This window comes from Athalia rosae, chromosome 6, assembly GCF_917208135.1.
Source record: "Athalia rosae chromosome 6, iyAthRosa1.1, whole genome shotgun sequence".
NCBI lineage: Eukaryota > Metazoa > Arthropoda > Insecta > Hymenoptera > Athaliidae > Athalia > Athalia rosae.
Window position 1 is genome coordinate 7,238,583 of NC_064031.1, and position 17,370 is coordinate 7,255,952.

Consider the following 17,370-nt stretch of genomic DNA (forward strand, 5'->3'; position numbering starts at 1 on the left):
TTAATCCCTGAGATATATCCGAAACGGATGGGGTTTTATTCGGGATGGATCGAAAAAAGTGAAGGAAACAAAGCTCGACGGATTTCAAATTTCTCGATTATCTAGGAATCCAATGTAATGCCCTTATATGGCAGCCGATGTGCACATCCTTCCTTCGGGACCTTCTTCCCGCTGCACGGTGTTACAGTCACGAGTACGAGTGCATTTTCGTTCGTCGTCCTGATGGTATAAAGTTTCCAGATTATTTTTCCTTTTTTATCTCTTTTTCGCCGGGTTCTCCCCAAGTTTTATTTTTTTTCCTTCTGCAGCACCTCAACTGCGGAAAGTATAGTACAAGTTACTTTATAGTATATATAAAACTAGTAGTATATATATATATATATATATATATATATATATATATATATATATATAAAACTTCGTAGTATATACCGGAACATATTTATCCCGCCAGATGTGTTTCCCGTTTACTTTTGCACCATCAGCAGCACCCTCTTTTCCTTTCAGTAACATATCATCTGGCAGGACGAAGACTGCGCAAGCCCACCACGTGACGACCTTTTATTTTTGAGTTTGAAGTAAAACATGCACCGGATGTGAAATGCATTTCAGATGGAGTGTTAAAAATTGAAGGAAAACCTAACCTACTTTACCCCTCGAGAAAAATTTCTTCGTTTCAAATTCGCAGATGTGGGGCTAGCAATTGGAAGCAAGACGCGCGCCGACTGTCGAGGTTAGCGGAAAGAAAAAAATAAACGATACAAGTCAAAACAGCGAAAACTCTTACAAATAAATTATCGCAGTATCCATACGTGAATGGGGTTGTTGTCCTTCAGGGGGGAGCAGGCAGTTGAATAATATTCAAACGCGTGCTCCTCTTGTCGTTGATTTCTTTTTATTTTTACTCTCTCTAATTCAAACGAATGAAGATAACGTAAATACATTAACGAACACATACGGTAAGTATCATTAATACTGACCGAGCGGTAAAAATAAAAGCGAACAAGGAGTCTCTTTGAATTTTTTCTTTTATTTTTCGTTTTTTGCCACCTAGCGTATTCGATATTCCGATTAAGGAGAAGGATTACCAGTATTAATTAATTGGACGCGTTTACGTCGGTTATACACACAGAAGTTTGAGAGAGGGAAAGAACAGTAAAAGCTGTTATGAATAAATGCAACGCAAAGGGAATGCCGGACGGAATCGAGGCCATATTCGCTCCGTCGGTTTATTTTCATTGTCAAAAATCGGCGATGGGTCGTATTTCGATTAATTATGCAATTACGTTCTCAGAAGAATCAGAAGGATCGAAAAACTTGTGTCAAATGCGAAGGAATAATGTGCAGCCGGTGCAGTGGAATAAAATAATTATATATGTACGTGAAAACAATGATGGCACAGTTCTCACGAAAAGAAAATGAATGAAGAAGGAGGAAAAAAAGAAAATAAAAACGGTTACACGCACCCATTATATAGCGATGCGTGTATAATAAAAATGAGTCTCTTTATTCACGAGTGATATGGACCCCTGTAATATCACCGTGAGTCGAGTGTACGTATAATATACGTGTAGATACATATGTATACCAACGTCTCAAGAACAATTCTTGAGCCGGCAAAAAATTACGTCAGACGCAGCACTAGAAAGTCGAGGAGAAAAAAATCCACATTCTTGCGACCGATGGCTAGACAGTTTTATATTCCGGTCGTTGTCAAAGCGCAGCTATACGTGTTTTCGGGTGAGTCGACATCATCAAACCGGGTGGCTTGTGTAAATCGACCCCGCGGGGGCTTCGGAGTCATCGGATTTCTTTTGAATTTTAATAAATTATCATATTACACCGATGAAAATAATTTTCATAAGACACTCGATTGTTGTACAAACGTAATTTATACCAGTCAAATTAACGGGGTTGTATATCAAGTCCGTCACTCGGTTAGTATTTCGTTAAATTCTTGGCACGCGATCGGATAATTAAGTAATAGCTTGAGCGGTAGTAGCAACAGCAATAACTGCGGTAGCCCTTATAACGTGAATGTGCAGCGCGGCGCGGCTAGAGAGTTAAATGCAACGTGCGTCCTTGCAACTGCAACGGGACGAAGAAGAAGTAAGGAGGGCGAGGCGAGTGAAGAATGAGTAAAAGAGGGAGAAAAGGGAAGTAAAGGAAGAAAAAGAACTCTATACGCCTCAGCCCACCTGCGAAGGAGGATGTCATTAGATCCCAAGCGCAGGTAATCTTCCTCTTTTTCGACAATCGTTTATTTCCTATCGAAAATTTCAATGTCATCTATTTGGAACATTTTGGCAAAAGAAGGACAAGACAAACGAAATACTACATTTTTCGAGTTGTTGTGTGAGTGAAACGGGTTTTTGGGGGGTACAACGTGGAATGGTACGTCCCTCTTTCAGAACTCTCGTTTCACTATCTTGTTTTGCCGAAAAATTGACGATTAGTATTTTCCTACTAATCGGAAGATGATTTGCATTATTAAATCTAGCTTGAAAAAAAGGAGACAGTCGTCCGTCGTCTGTGGCACATTCGAGACGTTTGATCCGAATATCTTTTTCACAATCAGATTCAAACCGATCCGAATATCGTGATCGGAGTGAGAGGAGGACTCACTGGTGGGGACCGAAACTGTGCGAGTTACGATGTTATGAAATTGATGTGGTAGTTGAGTCACCGTCAGCAGATCGGAATTTTTCAGTTTATATTATATATTTGTAAGTGTACGACTCTAATATAACGAGCGATATCTTCATTCGGGACTTAAACCATTTATTTTCCATTAGAATTCGCATAGCGATTCGGTGTTGAGATCATAAATATAAATTCGCGATTGAATTTGAATAAGTCGTCGTATGAAGCGAACGATCTCTACTCGTCGATCTTTTTTCAGATCAGCAGCACGTGGCAATTCAACTCACGCTGAAACGATTCATTTTCAATTCATAGAGGGAATTCTTATGTTGGACGATGTTGTTGAACGGTTGTTGCGAAATTAAAGATGTTGAGGAGAGAAAAGAACTTCAACTGTTAACCCGGGCAACTGTTGGTGAAGGTAACTATGAACCGGGGACTCATTTTTGATATTAATAAGCCACTCGTACGCAAGAAATACTCGCAGTCATCGCTGAACTAGCAACCATTTGAAAAATACAAATTGACGATGTTCCGCTATTCCGCATTGAATCGAAGGGAGTTCATCGGAGGATCGCACTTTCGGGGTTTCCACGGTTCAACTCAAAGAAAGATGAAAGTGACTTGAAACGATACGATTTCGTCGTATACTCGGTCACCTATTTACCGCCCATCGGGGAAGAAAATTCGGAATTTCGACAGAGCCAAGGCTCTCTTTGCGTGACCTATCGTTTAATAAGTTGGTTCAGAAAACGCTGACACGCGGAGGCAGCGGCAAAAGATAGAGAAGATCGTCGAACAGTCGATCGGCGAGAGCAGGGATTCGAGGACGGAAATATGCGAGGACGGAGGACGCTGAGATGATGTGCTCGGAGATGTGAGACTACCGCTGGCAGCTAAGCGGAGGTGAAACTTAAAGGAGATATCCTATTATATATTACATCTTCTCTTCTCTTTGGCGTCTGAAAAACGAAGAGAAAGGACTAAAAGAGGTGAACGAGAGAGATTTAGCTATGTCCGACAGCTTCGCTCGGATTCGGACGCGCCCGAGGATCGAGGCCGCCGCGTCGTCGTCGTCGCTCCGTTGGGCTCGGAATCAACATTGAACGAAATAACGGTCAGATTGGTCGTGTTACCGTTGACGCGGCGACTCGGAAATGAGAAAAAAATGACGATTCCTTCAAATCTCCGCTAGAAACAATCGTCCGGATTCCGCACCTGTCGTTTAGGAAGAAAAACACCTGCGGGTCAGCTTTACGCTTCTGCTTCGCACATGCTAAATAACACGCATGCGAACGAACCCGGTTCTACATTTACGGGTGATGAGAACTTTAACATGAATTAGCAAATACCGAAGAGGAAATAACGTTGAGATGCTGACAGCGGTGAGCGATCGTTCGCCGAGTAAGAAGAACGTAGATTCCTTACCGGTCGATTCGGAACCTGCGAGAGATTTCGAATCATGATCACGTGTAATTGTTTCCAGAGCCTGGTTTCCTGGGCTCGTGCTGGAAAACATTCCATTGAGTAAGCTTCGACTAGCAGCAGGTATAAGATGCAACGATGTACTGCAGGTACATGATCGGAAGAGGAATTTCGGGTCTAAAATGAGATGCCGATGCGCGACCGGAACTATCAATCAAGCGATGAGTTTTGGCGTTTTTACATTTTTCTCAAGGGCAAAAGGCAGAATCCAGGATTCACAAATATCCGTGTCTACCGATTACAATGACGAGAACGATCGATAATGTCGATGATTGTGCTACAGTGACGAATAAATCTCTCTCGCAGTTTAATGCGATACAATTTTTATAGTTGCACCGCGGATTGGCGGGTCTTACTTTTTGGAAAGAGCGGCATTCGATAGATGGACGTGCGTACAAACTATAAAATTACGCTCACCTTCCCTACGTTTTTATCCAAATCCTGTAGGCGTTTGTGTACGTATCGCACTGATGTTAAAGAAACAGAAACAAAAAAAAACACACCGACGATCTTGGCTGTTCACTACGAATGTGTTTATACATAGGTATGTATGTAGTATACTATACACGGCACACGAACCTGTTTTGTTTTTAACCTTTCCTCTGGTCTGTTTTTAATCCTTATTATTCGATCCTTTTTTTGTTTTGTTTGTTTTTTTTTTTTTTTATTCAATCACCCCACACACAGTTATCGAATAAAACCGGGAAAAAAAAAAAAATTATTTTCAAATTCGAACACACTCCATACGATAATACGAATGCGTGTGCTTCGCCAGCAGCCACCAATAGCCACTACGCTAGTTCGTAATTATGATGTTCGATTATTAAGTCGAATCTTTGCGCGAACCACACGCGACTCGGGCTTCTTTAACGGCTAAGATAGCTAGACCACAGACCAGCTAGACCTTTGCCTTTCGGCTTACTACCTCGGGCTGGTCGTCTTCCATTCCGACTCATTCCAAACGTTCCTACCCCCCTAACTCCTCTGCCTCTTGACTATCTCGAAATATGTGTATAAGTTTCTTGCACCGAGGTAGAATCCCCACCGGGAGCAAGTTGGGTAAACTTTGGTGCCAGATTTCAGATGTTGGTTACCGGTAACGCCATCTAGAAATGAATTAAGAAGTAAATAGAACTCTTGTTGGGATGATTGATGTTTAAAGTGTTGATACTGAAACTTACTCGACCATGAATGGCCGACTGCGATTTTATCAAGGTTCGGTCGTCGAATATTCAAGACGCCATAATTTGCCCGAATCGCCGCTTTCCCAAACTACCCGAATCTTCTGCCTTGCTCTGCCTGTCGTCAGTGGTAAACGTTGGTAAAAATACTACTCTCTGCCGTGACCTTTTTTGATCGTGACTTATTATTTTACGTTACCATGTTTTACGTTTATTCCACATCGCGAACGGTTCCTGCGGATTGAAATACTTGAAAAATAAAAAAACACGGTTACGCCGACCCTCGGTCTTTTCATCAAAGAAATAACTAAATTAATTTTTCAACTACCACAAGACTCTTCGTACAAATGAGCGTTGAGAACGAGGAAACTTCTTACAAAATGGAGCTGAACCCCGGTCGTTTTCTATATAGGTGTTTGTAATAAAATTTCAAGATTCTGTAACGCCTGAAACGCAGACTGACTTTGAAACACGTATCTAACGTCCGTATAAACTTGTGATGTTGTAATCCTAGGTAAAATATAACGAAGTAAATACTCGCATGGATGAAAAACAAACAAATGTCCTCAACGTACGTACGTACGTACGACATATGTATATTAAACGTCTGCCAAATTCCCTGGTGTAACACATACTCTTCAAATGTGTGACAGTCATGTAATCTTTGTTACATCTGACCATCGCCGTTTAAACAATATTGAGAAATCATATCTTGTTGTTTCAGGCAGCCAGTGTTCGACTTGATTCACTCTTCTATAATTATACATATAATTCCTTATGTGCTCATGGTCATATGATCGATCAACAAAAGTTAATTAGAACACCAGAATAAGCTGTGCCAAAGGTTTGACAGTAAGATGCCGTTCGGTTCGCAAGCTTATGATGGGACAGCACTTGGCTAGTTTACCCAATCTTTCTAAAATGGACAGTGAGCCAAAGTCTCTGGGAAATTCTGCTGACGTACTGCTTGACCAATCGGTTATTGACATGCCAAATTTCAACACGGAGCAGGTTTCACATGTTACAGAAAATAATGGAAATGTTCCAACTATGGCTGTTAACGAAGCTGAAAATGATGAGAACAAGGCCGATCAGAACCTTGATAACGGGCAGTTGAATTTTGGCGTAGATAATCACAACTCCAGATTCGAATCTATCTACAGTCAACAGATAGATGCTCAGGATTCAAGATCTATCTGCATTAATGGAAACTTTGTTCCACAATCTGATTCGGTGCCAAATAAACAACAAGAAGCATCTTGCGGTAGCAGCAGCACCGGAAGCAGCAACAGCAGCAGTAGCTCTGAAGACAGTCCAACAAATTTGGCGTTCAGAAGAACCTCAAAGACCTTATCATTTGGCAAGCGAAGAGGTGACTACCTTTGCACTATTTGTGTGTAAGATTCATCGGAAAGAATAACTAGTGAATTGGTATTTCTCTTGCAGGTAAGCAAAGGACAAAAGATAAAAGTCCAACGTGCAATCACCCTCTATCCTCTAAGAAAAAGCGCAGCAATTGGGTCTTGAAGTTCAATTGCGCCAAGAGTAAGGGTTCAAAAAGTACAGACATACCAGGACAGGGGAACAATAGCTCCGAATGCGTTTGTACCGGTTACAGACGAACAGAAGAACACCCAATGGGTGCAGGAGTTGTATTCAACAGTAACTCTGCTCCAGACAGCCCAGTCTTAGGACCTCTGCCTCCCAGCCCAGTGATCGACTTGTCTCGCTTCAACCCTGAAGAATTTCCTATGGAGGTAAAGACTGAGAAGTTACCGCAAGTCTGACTTATCAATGGAATGAAGCTTTAATCGGTATTATCTTGTTAGGACTGCGACGAAAGAGCGAGACTGCAACGCGCTAGGGAAATGGAAGAAGGCGTCGAACCTCCACCTGGATACAAACCTAATCATCCAGCAAGTATTCAAGTTCATCCAAATGGTATAACAGTCGATAGTTTGGCCGCACTTTTTCAAGCAAATGCTGGAATCCAAGCAGCTGCTCTTACTGCCTTGTCTCAAATGGATTTTTCATTGATACCCCATATCGAACGGCCTGCTCATACTCAGGTATGTTCGGGTGAACACAAAATTTCTGTTTATAAATTAAAGAGTGACGCGCGTTATGATTACCTGATTTTTGTCAAAAGGTTGATTACGTTCACTGTCTGGTACCTGATCTTCGTTCGATAACTGCGTGCTCATTTTATTGGGGCAAAATGGATCGTTACGAAGCGGAACTCTTACTAGAAGGTAAGCTGGAGGGAACTTTTCTATTGCGCGATTCTGCCCAGGAAGAATTCCTATTTTCCGTAAGTTTTCGAAAGTACGGGCGCTCGCTCCATGCGAGAGTCGAACAATGGAATCACAAGTTCAGCTTCGACTCCCACGACCCTGGTGTCTATGCATCCGAAACGGTAAGTCGCAATTGTTTATTTTTATCCTGAATCTAGACTGAGAGCTCCATCATCAATGTTTCGTCTTTTCAGGTTTGTGGCTTGATAGAACACTATAAAGATCCGTCGTGCTGCATGTTTTTTGAGCCAATGCTCACAATACCATTGCATCGCACGTATGCCTTCCCTCTTCAGCATTTATGCCGCTCAGTTATAACTACTAGAACAACCTACGACGGCATCAATAAGCTTCAACTACCAAAAACTTTGAAGAGTTATCTCAAGGAGTATCACTACAAGCAAAGAGTCCGAGTGAGGAGGCTAGACACCGAGAGCGATCTTCAGTGATACGGTAAATTCCTGTCGTTGATGTTGTAATGGAGTGTTGCAAGCCCCCCTCTCCTCTCGACTGATTTCAGTTTTAATTTTAATTTCACTCTGATATACTTGTTATATTACGCTTAGATTCTTAATTCAGCCAGATGCACACGTACAGTTGTAATACCACAATGGCACTTTCTGATCATTTATATATAGACTTCGAATTGACAGTAGATACTCTGAAGTTGTTTATTACATTTATTGAATTTTGTAAAGTACTTTGATTTATACATATATAATCAACATGTTATTGGTCTACTTTGACTTACCGTGAAATTATTGTTAGAAAGTTATTTAAATAAAAAAAATTACGTATAGTATTCTATTCGAAGATGTAGCCGTAAACGGAAATAAAAATCTCAATCTGTATGGTTGAGCCAGAAAATTTGACAAAATTTCGTGCAGAATTACGTGAGAAAATAATTAAAATGGAATATCTAATGATTGATATATTATTATTTATCTCTAACGAAATTGTGTTCAAATTGTTTTTTCCATTATTAGGCAAACCTACCTGTTCTAAATTCTGACCTATGAGATTGTGAGAAAAAAATGAAGTTTAATAAAATATTAAGAAAGAAAACAATCTCGTAGATGTGCCTTCTATAGATGAAAGAAAGTCCAGTTACTTTGCGCGGTTTTTTTTCTTTATAATGAGAATCTTAATTCAGTGCTAAACAATCATCTTCTATTCTCATGTTCGTAATTTCAGCGACTGTGGATTGTAAATATTTAATCACAATGAGAAAAGTTACACGCATACGCGATATTATACGTTATAATCATTAATAATTAGAACAATTGACTGATGAAAAACACAATTGAATTATAACACGAATTTTGATTATGTAACCAGCCATAGGCTATATCACATTATTTGTATACATGTCGGGCTATGGCGACTGAATATGGCACGCGGAAAAAATTTAAGTGAGACTCCTTGGAATGGCATATTGTACAGAGTGGAAATAACGAATCTTTATGGTTAACAGCATGGAAATTCCGATGAAACACTACAAATCTTATAGATATCTGAGATCATATTGATAATGAGATATCCAAAGCATACTTACTCGACTTTAGTAAAAAATATTTGTAGTGGAAGTTCATACGCTGACATATATCTATATATTACGAATCTATATTTGTTATTGTTGGAAAAAACTTTTTTGTAAGCAACGTAGAGTAATTTCGGCCGTGCTAGCTATAATTCTAGACTCTTTATTGTTCTATCATCCATAATTCGTATATGATTCAGATGTATTACTGATTAAATTAATCATAATGGTTTTAATATTCAGTACGATATACAACTGCCGAAAATAATAGATCGTAATTATTCTTTTACAGTTCTTATAGTTCAAATGTGATTATTAATAAGCATTGTTGGATGATAATTTAGCCGGATAGAAAAATATAAATAAGAGAAAAAGTAAGCTGCATTTAGTTCGGGACTATATTATGAAGTAAAATGAAAAAAATAGCAACGTGGACTGTTAGAAAAGTGAACAAATTCATATTTTTGGTCTAGACATATACGAGAAATTCTGTCTAGCTTTGTGTGCATTATCCAATTATATCGGTAACGACCAAGTTTTTAGTTCTCCATTCACAAACTCTAGTGACAGCATTCACCTGAATATAACTGTCGTCATCATAATTACAAATAAGCAATAATATGAAGCGACATCACATATTATGATAATTCTTTAACTCAATTTAAACATACCCAAAATCTTAGAACGCATATTTAACATTTATAAACTTTAATTCACATACTCTGCCATTAGAGTATGTGTAAATTACATTATTCATCCGAATTATACCTATATGGTAACATTGTATTCATTACAATATTGTACATACTGTAAATCATGCATTGCATACCATTAACATTATTTGGAAATAAAAAACATTAGAAACGGAAAAATTTTATTCCGAGGATATTGGTGTGTATTGTGACTTGTTATTGAACATTCACTAGTTCAAAATTCATGACAATCGAACCAATATTTGTGATGCCGATGGAACCAGGACTCTGTAATTAAAATAGAAAAACAACCCAAACATTGCCAACAGGAAAATATCTAATTATAATTTGTTCAGGAAAATAGTAAACATAGAAAATACACTGGATGGCAACAATAAGCTTTGGATTTCGAGGTAGTTTCGGATGAAGTATCTTTTGCCTAAAGGATACGGACAACATTCCTTTCCCATTTTTCGACCATGTAAAGCTCCGTTACTAGCGCATAACGAAAATACCAGTATTTCAAAAACGTCCAAACTTGTTCTAGTACTCCAAACATGGTTAACTGTTATTTGCCTGTGAATAAAGTAGTCAAGTATTCCATGGAATGCTGGGAAAAGTACGATGCAGTAATCAACAAATTAAACTAAATGCACTAAATGTATGTGACCCCGAACAAACATAATAAGGTTAGAACATCGAACACTGCTAATAATTGTAAATGTTCTAAGATTTTGCTCATGCAGAAAAAGGCATACATGTATAATCATATATGAATTGTTAGAATGAAAGAACAATCTGTCGTATCCAACCTTGGTAAGGATAATTTGTTTATCAACCAAAAAATGACAAACGTCAGCATGCACACGAAACCCACTGGCAGCAATTGAATAACCTAACCCGACGGCGGGGACAGAACCACTAGAACCAGATGAGGGGGTTTGTGCTCCGTCCCATGGACGTATAAAATATAGGGACTAGTATTTTTTTCGAACGGGTTTGGCCGCAAAAAATTCTTGAAATATGAAAAACTCATATTTCGAAATATAACTTTTTTTTCTGTAAACTTTTCAGAAAAAGTTTTCGTACAAAATTTGTTCGTCGTGAAAAGATCTAAATTATGAGCCCATTTTCGAAATTTTATAAAAATTAGTTTAATTGTAAATTGCAAGCAAACACGGAAATATTTTTTTTCGATTTTTTCGAATAACTTCATGAATAATCAACTTGTGGTATTGTAATTGATGGAGCAGTAACTTCAATCCTTTTCCCAGAGAATAGTCGAAGATTCGCTCACCTAGGTTTCATAGTTAAGCAACAATACGCGACGAGGCAAAATCCGCGGATTGCCCATACTTTCTCACGAACGATCGTCATATGGTCCCAAAAAATCATGAAGGTAGTGTTCCATGAGTACTTTCTAGATACAAAAAAAAAAAAATTTCATCTATAAAGACTGACCTTTGCTGCGATTTTAAAATTCTTGCTCTTAAACAAATAGAGATATCTCTGATAATGGAATCCAAATTCGAATGGATCTTAACAGATTCTTATTGTTCTTTCTTCATTGAGTATTTTAGAAAAAAAAAAAACTGAATTTATTAATTAGAACTGGAGATAACAGTATCTTAGATTTTGGGTGATATTCATTGCTGTAATTAATATTGAAAAACTAAAAAAATATAAAAATTCGTCAAATACTCCAAGGAATAACCATGAATTTTTTCAACATCGTCAAGGTAGTTTAAAATAACGAAAAAATTATTGAACAGCGTTGAATGCTTCTAGCCGTGCTCGATCGGTTGAAATGCATGGTGGGGGGTGCCGAGTCGCGTGATGGGAGGGCCGAGCGACGCGGCTGACCAATTACTTAACAAATAACTATCTCCGTTAATAATTGTCGTAGATGAGAATTTTTTTTTTTTAAACCTACTTGTTTTTTTTCTCAACTTTTCGAAAACCCACTTGTATCTTCGATCCGACCTATATTAAGCCTTTTCCAAAAAAATTCATATGTATTAATTCGAAATATTGCTATAAATTATCTGAAAATCATAGTCAATGTTTTCATAAGAATAGAAAAAATTCTCATCTACGACAATTATTAACGGAGATCTACTGTTCTGAAGAAAATTTGAAAAAATCGACCAGCCTATGTTCTTCCACATTAATATTAAACCTAATTCGACTGGACTATGACTGTTTTTATCAATCATCAGTCAACGCTGACCGTGTAGCGTTGACGGCGCTCAAAATGTTGCGGCAAAGTGAGATAGGAAAAGGATTTGCTTTTCGGCTCCCATCTTCGCTTTTATGTCGCCAAATGGAAATTATCTGCGTCGTAATTTGTTCAGACGGTCGGTTGAATTAGTGTACAGGGGGCTCTAGTCCACTGTTCGATGCCTTTTCTATAAATTGTGCGTTTTTCGTGTGATTGCGGTACGCGTCCGTGTATTTCGAGTTTGAGTGACAGCTGATCTACAGCCTCACAGAAATAATCCAATACTAATTCAAATTGATTTTGTTCGTTCGGAGCTGACCAGAGCCCCCTTCACCACGCTTCAATGAGTTCTCCCAAGCAGTTTCAGAGTGACCTGTTGTTTTACCGAGAAGTGATTTGTAATATGCGATTGCGTTCACACAGACGTATTACACCATGGGAAAATAAACAGTGGTGGGGGTCGTGACAAACCGTAATGATTTTCCATCGTTATGTTGCACACAGTCCCAACTTTACGACTCGTAAAGGTGCTTGAATTTATATCGCTCCGGCAAAGTTCTTTCACTGTTTCATCAGATTTTCCCTGATATTTTTTTTGTTAACTTTATTGATTATATCTGCTGGATACTGAAATAACATACAAGAATTATCGAAAAATGTTGGAGAAATATAGAAACAAACTATGAAACGATATGAAAACTATTATGCTCTATGATTGAAAATGAATTACTCTATGAATTAGTTCTATGGTTAAAGACACTTGGAAATATCACTCGGTGAACGCAAAAGCAGACAACTTTTCGGCTGTGGTACCACAATTTTGTTTCTCTTCGTCGTCAATGTCCGATAACTTTCGCTTTTTGTTTTCTTGTATCACAAAAGCTTTGGAGGAATTTGGCAATATTTTATTGTTTGCTTTGTATCTCTCAAGGGCAACTAACATGATTTGTTTCATGTCGAGATCTGGGAGTTCTTCTGTAAGAGCCTTCTTATTTTTGGCATACCAAAATGTGAATGATTCCTTAGGCGCTTTGGACTGCGTCACTGTTTGAGCTTTGGGCTTGGATTTCTCAGTTAAGGATTTGACCTCTGATAAAGTGCAATTAATCTCACTCTGTGACAATTGGTTCATAGCATCCAAACCTGTTTTTAATGAAAATTATTTACATGAGTATTTGGTTTATTACAAAACTGACACATCGCAACAGTGAAGCCATACTGAGACTTTCTGATAATGTAAAGAGGGAAAACTTAACTTCCAAAGCTGGTGCCTGCGCCTTTTTTTTAAACGGATTTTGTCTTCTGAGTGAGAAGGTCATTGGTTTTATCTCCATCTCGGGTTTGGTGTGTGTGATTGCTGTCGAAATACATTCTTTATTTACATCATTGGTTCCATGACACTCTTCATCCAAAGGCTGTACAGTAAATAACTTCAATCTATTGGCTCGTTCTTGAGACGTTTTACTTTCTACTTGATCCTTTCCGGCCTCGCTTTGTTCAGAGGTTTTCCACATTGACTGTAATTTGTTCACTAAAGATAATCGTCCGAGACGTGCGGCATATTTCATGGCCAACTCCAAGACTTGTGGAGTCCCAAAATCCTCACACAAATCTACCGCACGATATTCGACATTGGCGCGGCATGCAATCTGAGAATAATGAGAGGAATTAAATAATCGAAGAGTAAGCAATAACTGAAGTTCGCCACAAAAATCGGCCGTCACTTACCACAAATAAGGACAGTAGAGTTTCCTCAACTGTACGCGCATCGTAACTAAAATGACATAATTTGGCTTCCATCTGAGATTTAAGAGAGTCCGGTTCGAGAAGAGGTAATTTTAGAGGTATTTCCATTTGGACTGGAATTGGCGCAGTTGGAGGATAAAGACTACCTTTGCACAATACACATCTGATTGTCTTCTCCAGTTCACTGACACCAATTATGAAAAAGCGATCGGATACGCTTTTACACTAAATTTTGGACAAGTATTTCAATCAATGTACTACAATCACTGGCCGGGGCAATCCATCACCAATGAGCTATGTCTACCTGATTAGCAGTATCGCAAGCAACGTTCCAAAATGCGGAGACTCTATCGTATATCGCAAGAACACCGTCTTCATCCATGATCGCTGGTGAGCCTTGATCGGTCAATCCCACCCATACCAATTCCAAGTTTCTTCCCGATAATGGAACTGCGAGGGAACGATTGCTGATATTCATTCCCCTGAACTGCAGCCACATCATCGCCATCTGCTGATCTTCTTGTAATCCTGTGGAATACGAATATAAATACATACGATAGTTTCGAATTTGGAAAATAAAATTCAGGGTCATTTTCCAGTACTTCAACCAACCTGATGTTCCAGTGTGATAAACGACCACGAGGTGATTTTGTAAAGCGTTCATCGCGATTGGAGAACCAGGTAATGCGATTATTTGCCTTTGAGTTCCGCTCGCTGTGAATAGTCTGAGTCTTCTTTTATTTGTCGTAAGTGCGACAAAGCTGTCGCCAGCTGCAAGACAGATAGCGCTTTCTCTCCGAGGTAATTCACAGGTCCATTCCTTGTTATTAGAACCCCATCCTGCGTTTTTATAAGAATTGGTATAAGTCAATAATTTAACTCGATGCAATATTCATTACTCATTTCACTTGTTATCATATTACCTTGTAGCCTGATACAGACCAATGTGCTTGGGTCATTACCATCTTCTGCACAAGCAAGAGCCAAAACGTGAGGGGATAAAGCAGCCAAGCTATGTTGCAGGTAGTTGTTAATGTGAAGTGGATGATGCACGCTAGAGTCATGAAATTCAACTTCAATACTAGACTCCTGTCGGTCTTCGGAAAAGTAGCATTTTACTATCCCGGTGGTATTCCACGCCTAAGGAAGTGTGAAGTAAGCAGACTGTTGCAGACACTGGATTGTTTTGTATCATTTTGGGGAATTAGGAAAGTTATTTGGTAGAACATGCACCATGTAACGAGTCAACAGATGTATCGGTGAAGATCCGGGCTGGAAAGGTGCTTGTAGTTTGAGCGTTGGCAATGTTTCTCCGATAATAGGTTCAATCGGTGCTGTTTGAGAATCGTCAGAGTCATCTATGTCTATAGCCCTCTGAATTTTCATCTTTGATGCGACATTATGACCATCAAGACTGTCATTACCGTCTTCAAAACTTCCGATGCGATCATTCAAGTCTTGATCTAGTTCGACGGGGCCCACAGGTTCAGGGAATATCTCTTCCATCGGATTCAGGACCTATTGATCGGTGATGAATTAGTAAAACATCTTGTTAATAAGACCGCTAGTTTTACAAACTGAGCCATACCACTTCCACGCATCCTAGCATTCCTAGAGAATCACAGAATGCAATTTCAGTCGGTTTATCCAAACTCCATGCAATGGACGTTATTTTAGCTTTGTTGTCATGAGTTATGTAGCCGATTTGTTCCCCAGATTTGACATCCCAAACAACTAGTTCTCCATGAATTGAACTAGCAGCTAGCAGTGTACCACAGTTTGAAAATTTGCATATGCTAAGCACCTGTGAAGAGATGTTGAGCATGTGATTGTTCTGATTATCAACGTTACTCGGAGTGTACATTTGCTTTGAAAGGAACTAACCGCTCTTAAATCAGGACATTTGAGTTTAAGTGACTCTTTCCAAGAGGTTCGCTGTACGATAACGACTTCCTTGCCCAGAGGGTAGGCCAAGATTTTACCATCTTTGCATTCGAAGGATGGCATACCACGAGTCCTTGATGTAAAAAATGAATTGCCTTTAGGCACAATGTCATTCCAAATATGGACAACCTTTTTTTGTTTGATATCCCATACTCGTATTGAACCATCGGTACTTGACGATGCCTGAGCCAGATAAACAATAATAAGTCATAAAAAAAAGTACATTAAAATAGTAAATTCAAGAGTAGGTATAACATATTTACAACATATTCCTCTTTAGGATCTAGCGACAAGCCTAATATTGGGCCAGTATGTCCAACAAGCTCAAAGGTGTCTGATGTCTTGTAGTTGCTCACTTGAATCTGCATATCACTTAAAGGAAGGAATTATAGTGTTAGCATGATAGTTTTTACTGTAAATAAGGTCTTGATTATCAGACGTACCATGATCCAGATACAATAAAGTTCCCATTTCTGGTAGTGGCCAAGCAACAAACTGTTCCGGTGAACCGATTTATGATCCCTTCTTTTTCCAAATCAGGGTAGGTCAGGATTTGAACTGTGTTATTGTCTGTTGCGACATAGACTTTTTCGTTCTGTTTGCAAATAATTTGTAACAACAACATTGTGAGTAGGTCTGGGAGTGTTGGTGGATATTTTTAATGTTCTACCTTGGACACTACAGATATGACTTGTTCCGAAACGCAACTAGAAGCAGGATCATCATCCATCAAATTCAACCAGGATCGAACATCTCCATCGACTCCACAGGTGAGCAAGCCCCCTCTGTTGAAAAAGGTTGAGGGTGTACATAATCAAGCTGTGTCCACTGAAAATGTCCTTATCGACGAGGTGACAATTACGAATATGACACCCAAGACTTACTTTTTTCCAGAAAAATAACAGACATCCGTGTGTCCCTCAGGGTGTGCATAACGCAGCGGTTTTCGGTTAAGCGGCATCGCTTTTATATAGTTTCTATATCGTCTTTATGTGACGAAGCTCTCTAGCCGCCATCAACGAATTCAGAGTTCAGACCATGGAGGTTCAGACTGGTTCGGACGTATTTTGTGGGCCGCCATATTTTGAAGGATTAGACATGGTGACTAGGCGGCTAGTTCAAACCAGTTCAAACGCGCTCCCGTTGAAACGTTGAGACACGCTGAGCGTTCACTGATGGTTGATAACAAGGTGTACGTAAATACAACACCAAACAATGCTGATTGATGTCAGTCAACGGTACTAACTCCATATACTTAGCCCCTTATTCGTCCAGATTAGACTTTTTCTCATCCCAATCGTTTGTAGTTGGTTTGTAGATGATTGTAGTGCGAATCCCAACGTTTGTTAGTCGATCATTCGTTAATAATAACGAAAACAAAATCGCCTAGGGAATTTTGTGAAGTTGGCCCTCCACTACCTTAACTCTTCACTAAATCCAATTTAATCTGTGTGCAATCGTTTGTAGTTCGTTTGTAGCTTACGGATTATTTACTCGGGACTATTGTAAGCGAAATGGTTCTTCTTAAACACGCAGAACAAAATCGGACAAATTATTCAATTTAGCTTTCTGCGCATGCGCCATTTGAGGCCGAAAGCTGCTGGCAGCAGTTCGTGATTCGGGA

The 17,370-nt window shown here is 39.1% G+C and overlaps 4 protein-coding genes across 8 annotated transcripts in view; 1 reads left to right on the forward strand and 3 right to left on the reverse strand.

Annotated features, from left to right (window-relative positions):
* LOC105692985 (spectrin beta chain, non-erythrocytic 1) overlaps nucleotides 1-5,449 on the reverse strand; it is a 37,148-nt gene extending 31,699 nt beyond the window's left edge. Inside the window, exons 1-2 of the mRNA XM_048656601.1 lie at nucleotides 5,310-5,449; nucleotides 4,546-5,234 (exon numbers count right to left, since the gene is read on the reverse strand). The gene's annotated coding sequence lies outside the window, so the exon portion shown is untranslated. The remainder of the gene's footprint in view (nucleotides 1-4,545; nucleotides 5,235-5,309) is intronic.
* On the forward strand, nucleotides 5,447-10,029 carry LOC105692998. 5 transcript variants are annotated; one of them, XM_048656605.1, is made up of 6 exons: nucleotides 5,447-5,892; nucleotides 6,034-6,681; nucleotides 6,756-7,066; nucleotides 7,139-7,378; nucleotides 7,459-7,725; nucleotides 7,798-10,029. In XM_048656605.1, the coding sequence occupies exons 2-6, from the start codon at nucleotides 6,189-6,191 to the stop codon at nucleotides 8,050-8,052; spliced, it is 1,566 nt and encodes a 521-aa protein (XP_048512562.1). In that variant the 5' UTR covers nucleotides 5,447-5,892; nucleotides 6,034-6,188; the 3' UTR covers nucleotides 8,053-10,029. The 5 variants fall into 5 exon arrangements, with proteins under 5 accessions (XP_048512562.1, XP_012268030.2, XP_012268031.2 ...); XM_012412607.3 differs by having other exon boundaries at nucleotides 5,447-5,888; XM_012412608.3 differs by having other exon boundaries at nucleotides 5,447-5,880.
* LOC125501316 (serine palmitoyltransferase small subunit A) lies at nucleotides 9,272-11,078 on the reverse strand. Its single transcript, XM_048656618.1, has 3 exons — nucleotides 10,648-11,078; nucleotides 10,286-10,411; nucleotides 9,272-10,172 (listed from the first exon to the last, which is right to left on the reverse strand). Exons 2-3 carry the CDS (start codon nucleotides 10,392-10,394, stop codon nucleotides 10,078-10,080), a joined length of 204 nt encoding a protein of 67 aa, XP_048512575.1. The 5' UTR covers nucleotides 10,395-10,411; nucleotides 10,648-11,078; the 3' UTR covers nucleotides 9,272-10,077.
* Nucleotides 11,079-12,643: 1,565 nt separating this feature from the next.
* Nucleotides 12,644-16,851, reverse strand: LOC105693000 (WD repeat and HMG-box DNA-binding protein 1). The gene is made up of 13 exons (XM_025746506.2): nucleotides 16,631-16,851; nucleotides 16,417-16,531; nucleotides 16,190-16,341; nucleotides 16,010-16,118; nucleotides 15,687-15,929; nucleotides 15,391-15,606; nucleotides 15,036-15,320; nucleotides 14,726-14,942; nucleotides 14,415-14,642; nucleotides 14,107-14,330; nucleotides 13,785-14,027; nucleotides 13,312-13,705; nucleotides 12,644-13,199 (listed from the first exon to the last, which is right to left on the reverse strand). The coding sequence occupies exons 1-13, from the start codon at nucleotides 16,705-16,707 to the stop codon at nucleotides 12,826-12,828; spliced, it is 2,877 nt and encodes a 958-aa protein (XP_025602291.2). The 5' UTR covers nucleotides 16,708-16,851; the 3' UTR covers nucleotides 12,644-12,825.
* Nucleotides 16,852-17,370: the final 519 nt, after the last annotated feature.

What these genes read in the sequence shown, in the direction of transcription:
- LOC105692998 (XM_048656605.1), top strand. Translation starts at nt 6,189, where the DNA reads ATGATGGGACAGCACTTGGCTAGTTTACCCAATCTTTCTAAAATGGAC. An exon ending in CTGAAGAATTTCCTATGGAG is followed by an intron (nt 7,067 to 7,138) that starts GTAAAGACTGAG and finishes TTATCTTGTTAG; the next exon opens with GACTGCGACGAAAGAGCGAG. An exon ending in GTGTCTATGCATCCGAAACG is followed by an intron (nt 7,726 to 7,797) that starts GTAAGTCGCAAT and finishes TCGTCTTTTCAG; the next exon opens with GTTTGTGGCTTGATAGAACA.
- LOC105693000 (XM_025746506.2), bottom strand. Translation starts at nt 16,707, where the DNA reads ATGCCGCTTAACCGAAAACCGCTGCGTTATGCACACCCTGAGGGACAC. An exon ending in ATCCTAAAGAGGAATATGTT is followed by an intron (nt 15,930 to 16,009) that starts GTAAATATGTTA and finishes TATCTGGCTCAG; the next exon opens with GCATCGTCAAGTACCGATGG. An exon ending in TGCTAGGATGCGTGGAAGTG is followed by an intron (nt 15,321 to 15,390) that starts GTATGGCTCAGT and finishes ACCGATCAATAG; the next exon opens with GTCCTGAATCCGATGGAAGA.
- LOC125501316 (XM_048656618.1), bottom strand. Translation starts at nt 10,394, where the DNA reads ATGTTTGGAGTACTAGAACAAGTTTGGACGTTTTTGAAATACTGGTAT. An exon ending in ATGGGAAAGGAATGTTGTCC is followed by an intron (nt 10,173 to 10,285) that starts GTATCCTTTAGG and finishes AATTATAATTAG; the next exon opens with ATATTTTCCTGTTGGCAATG.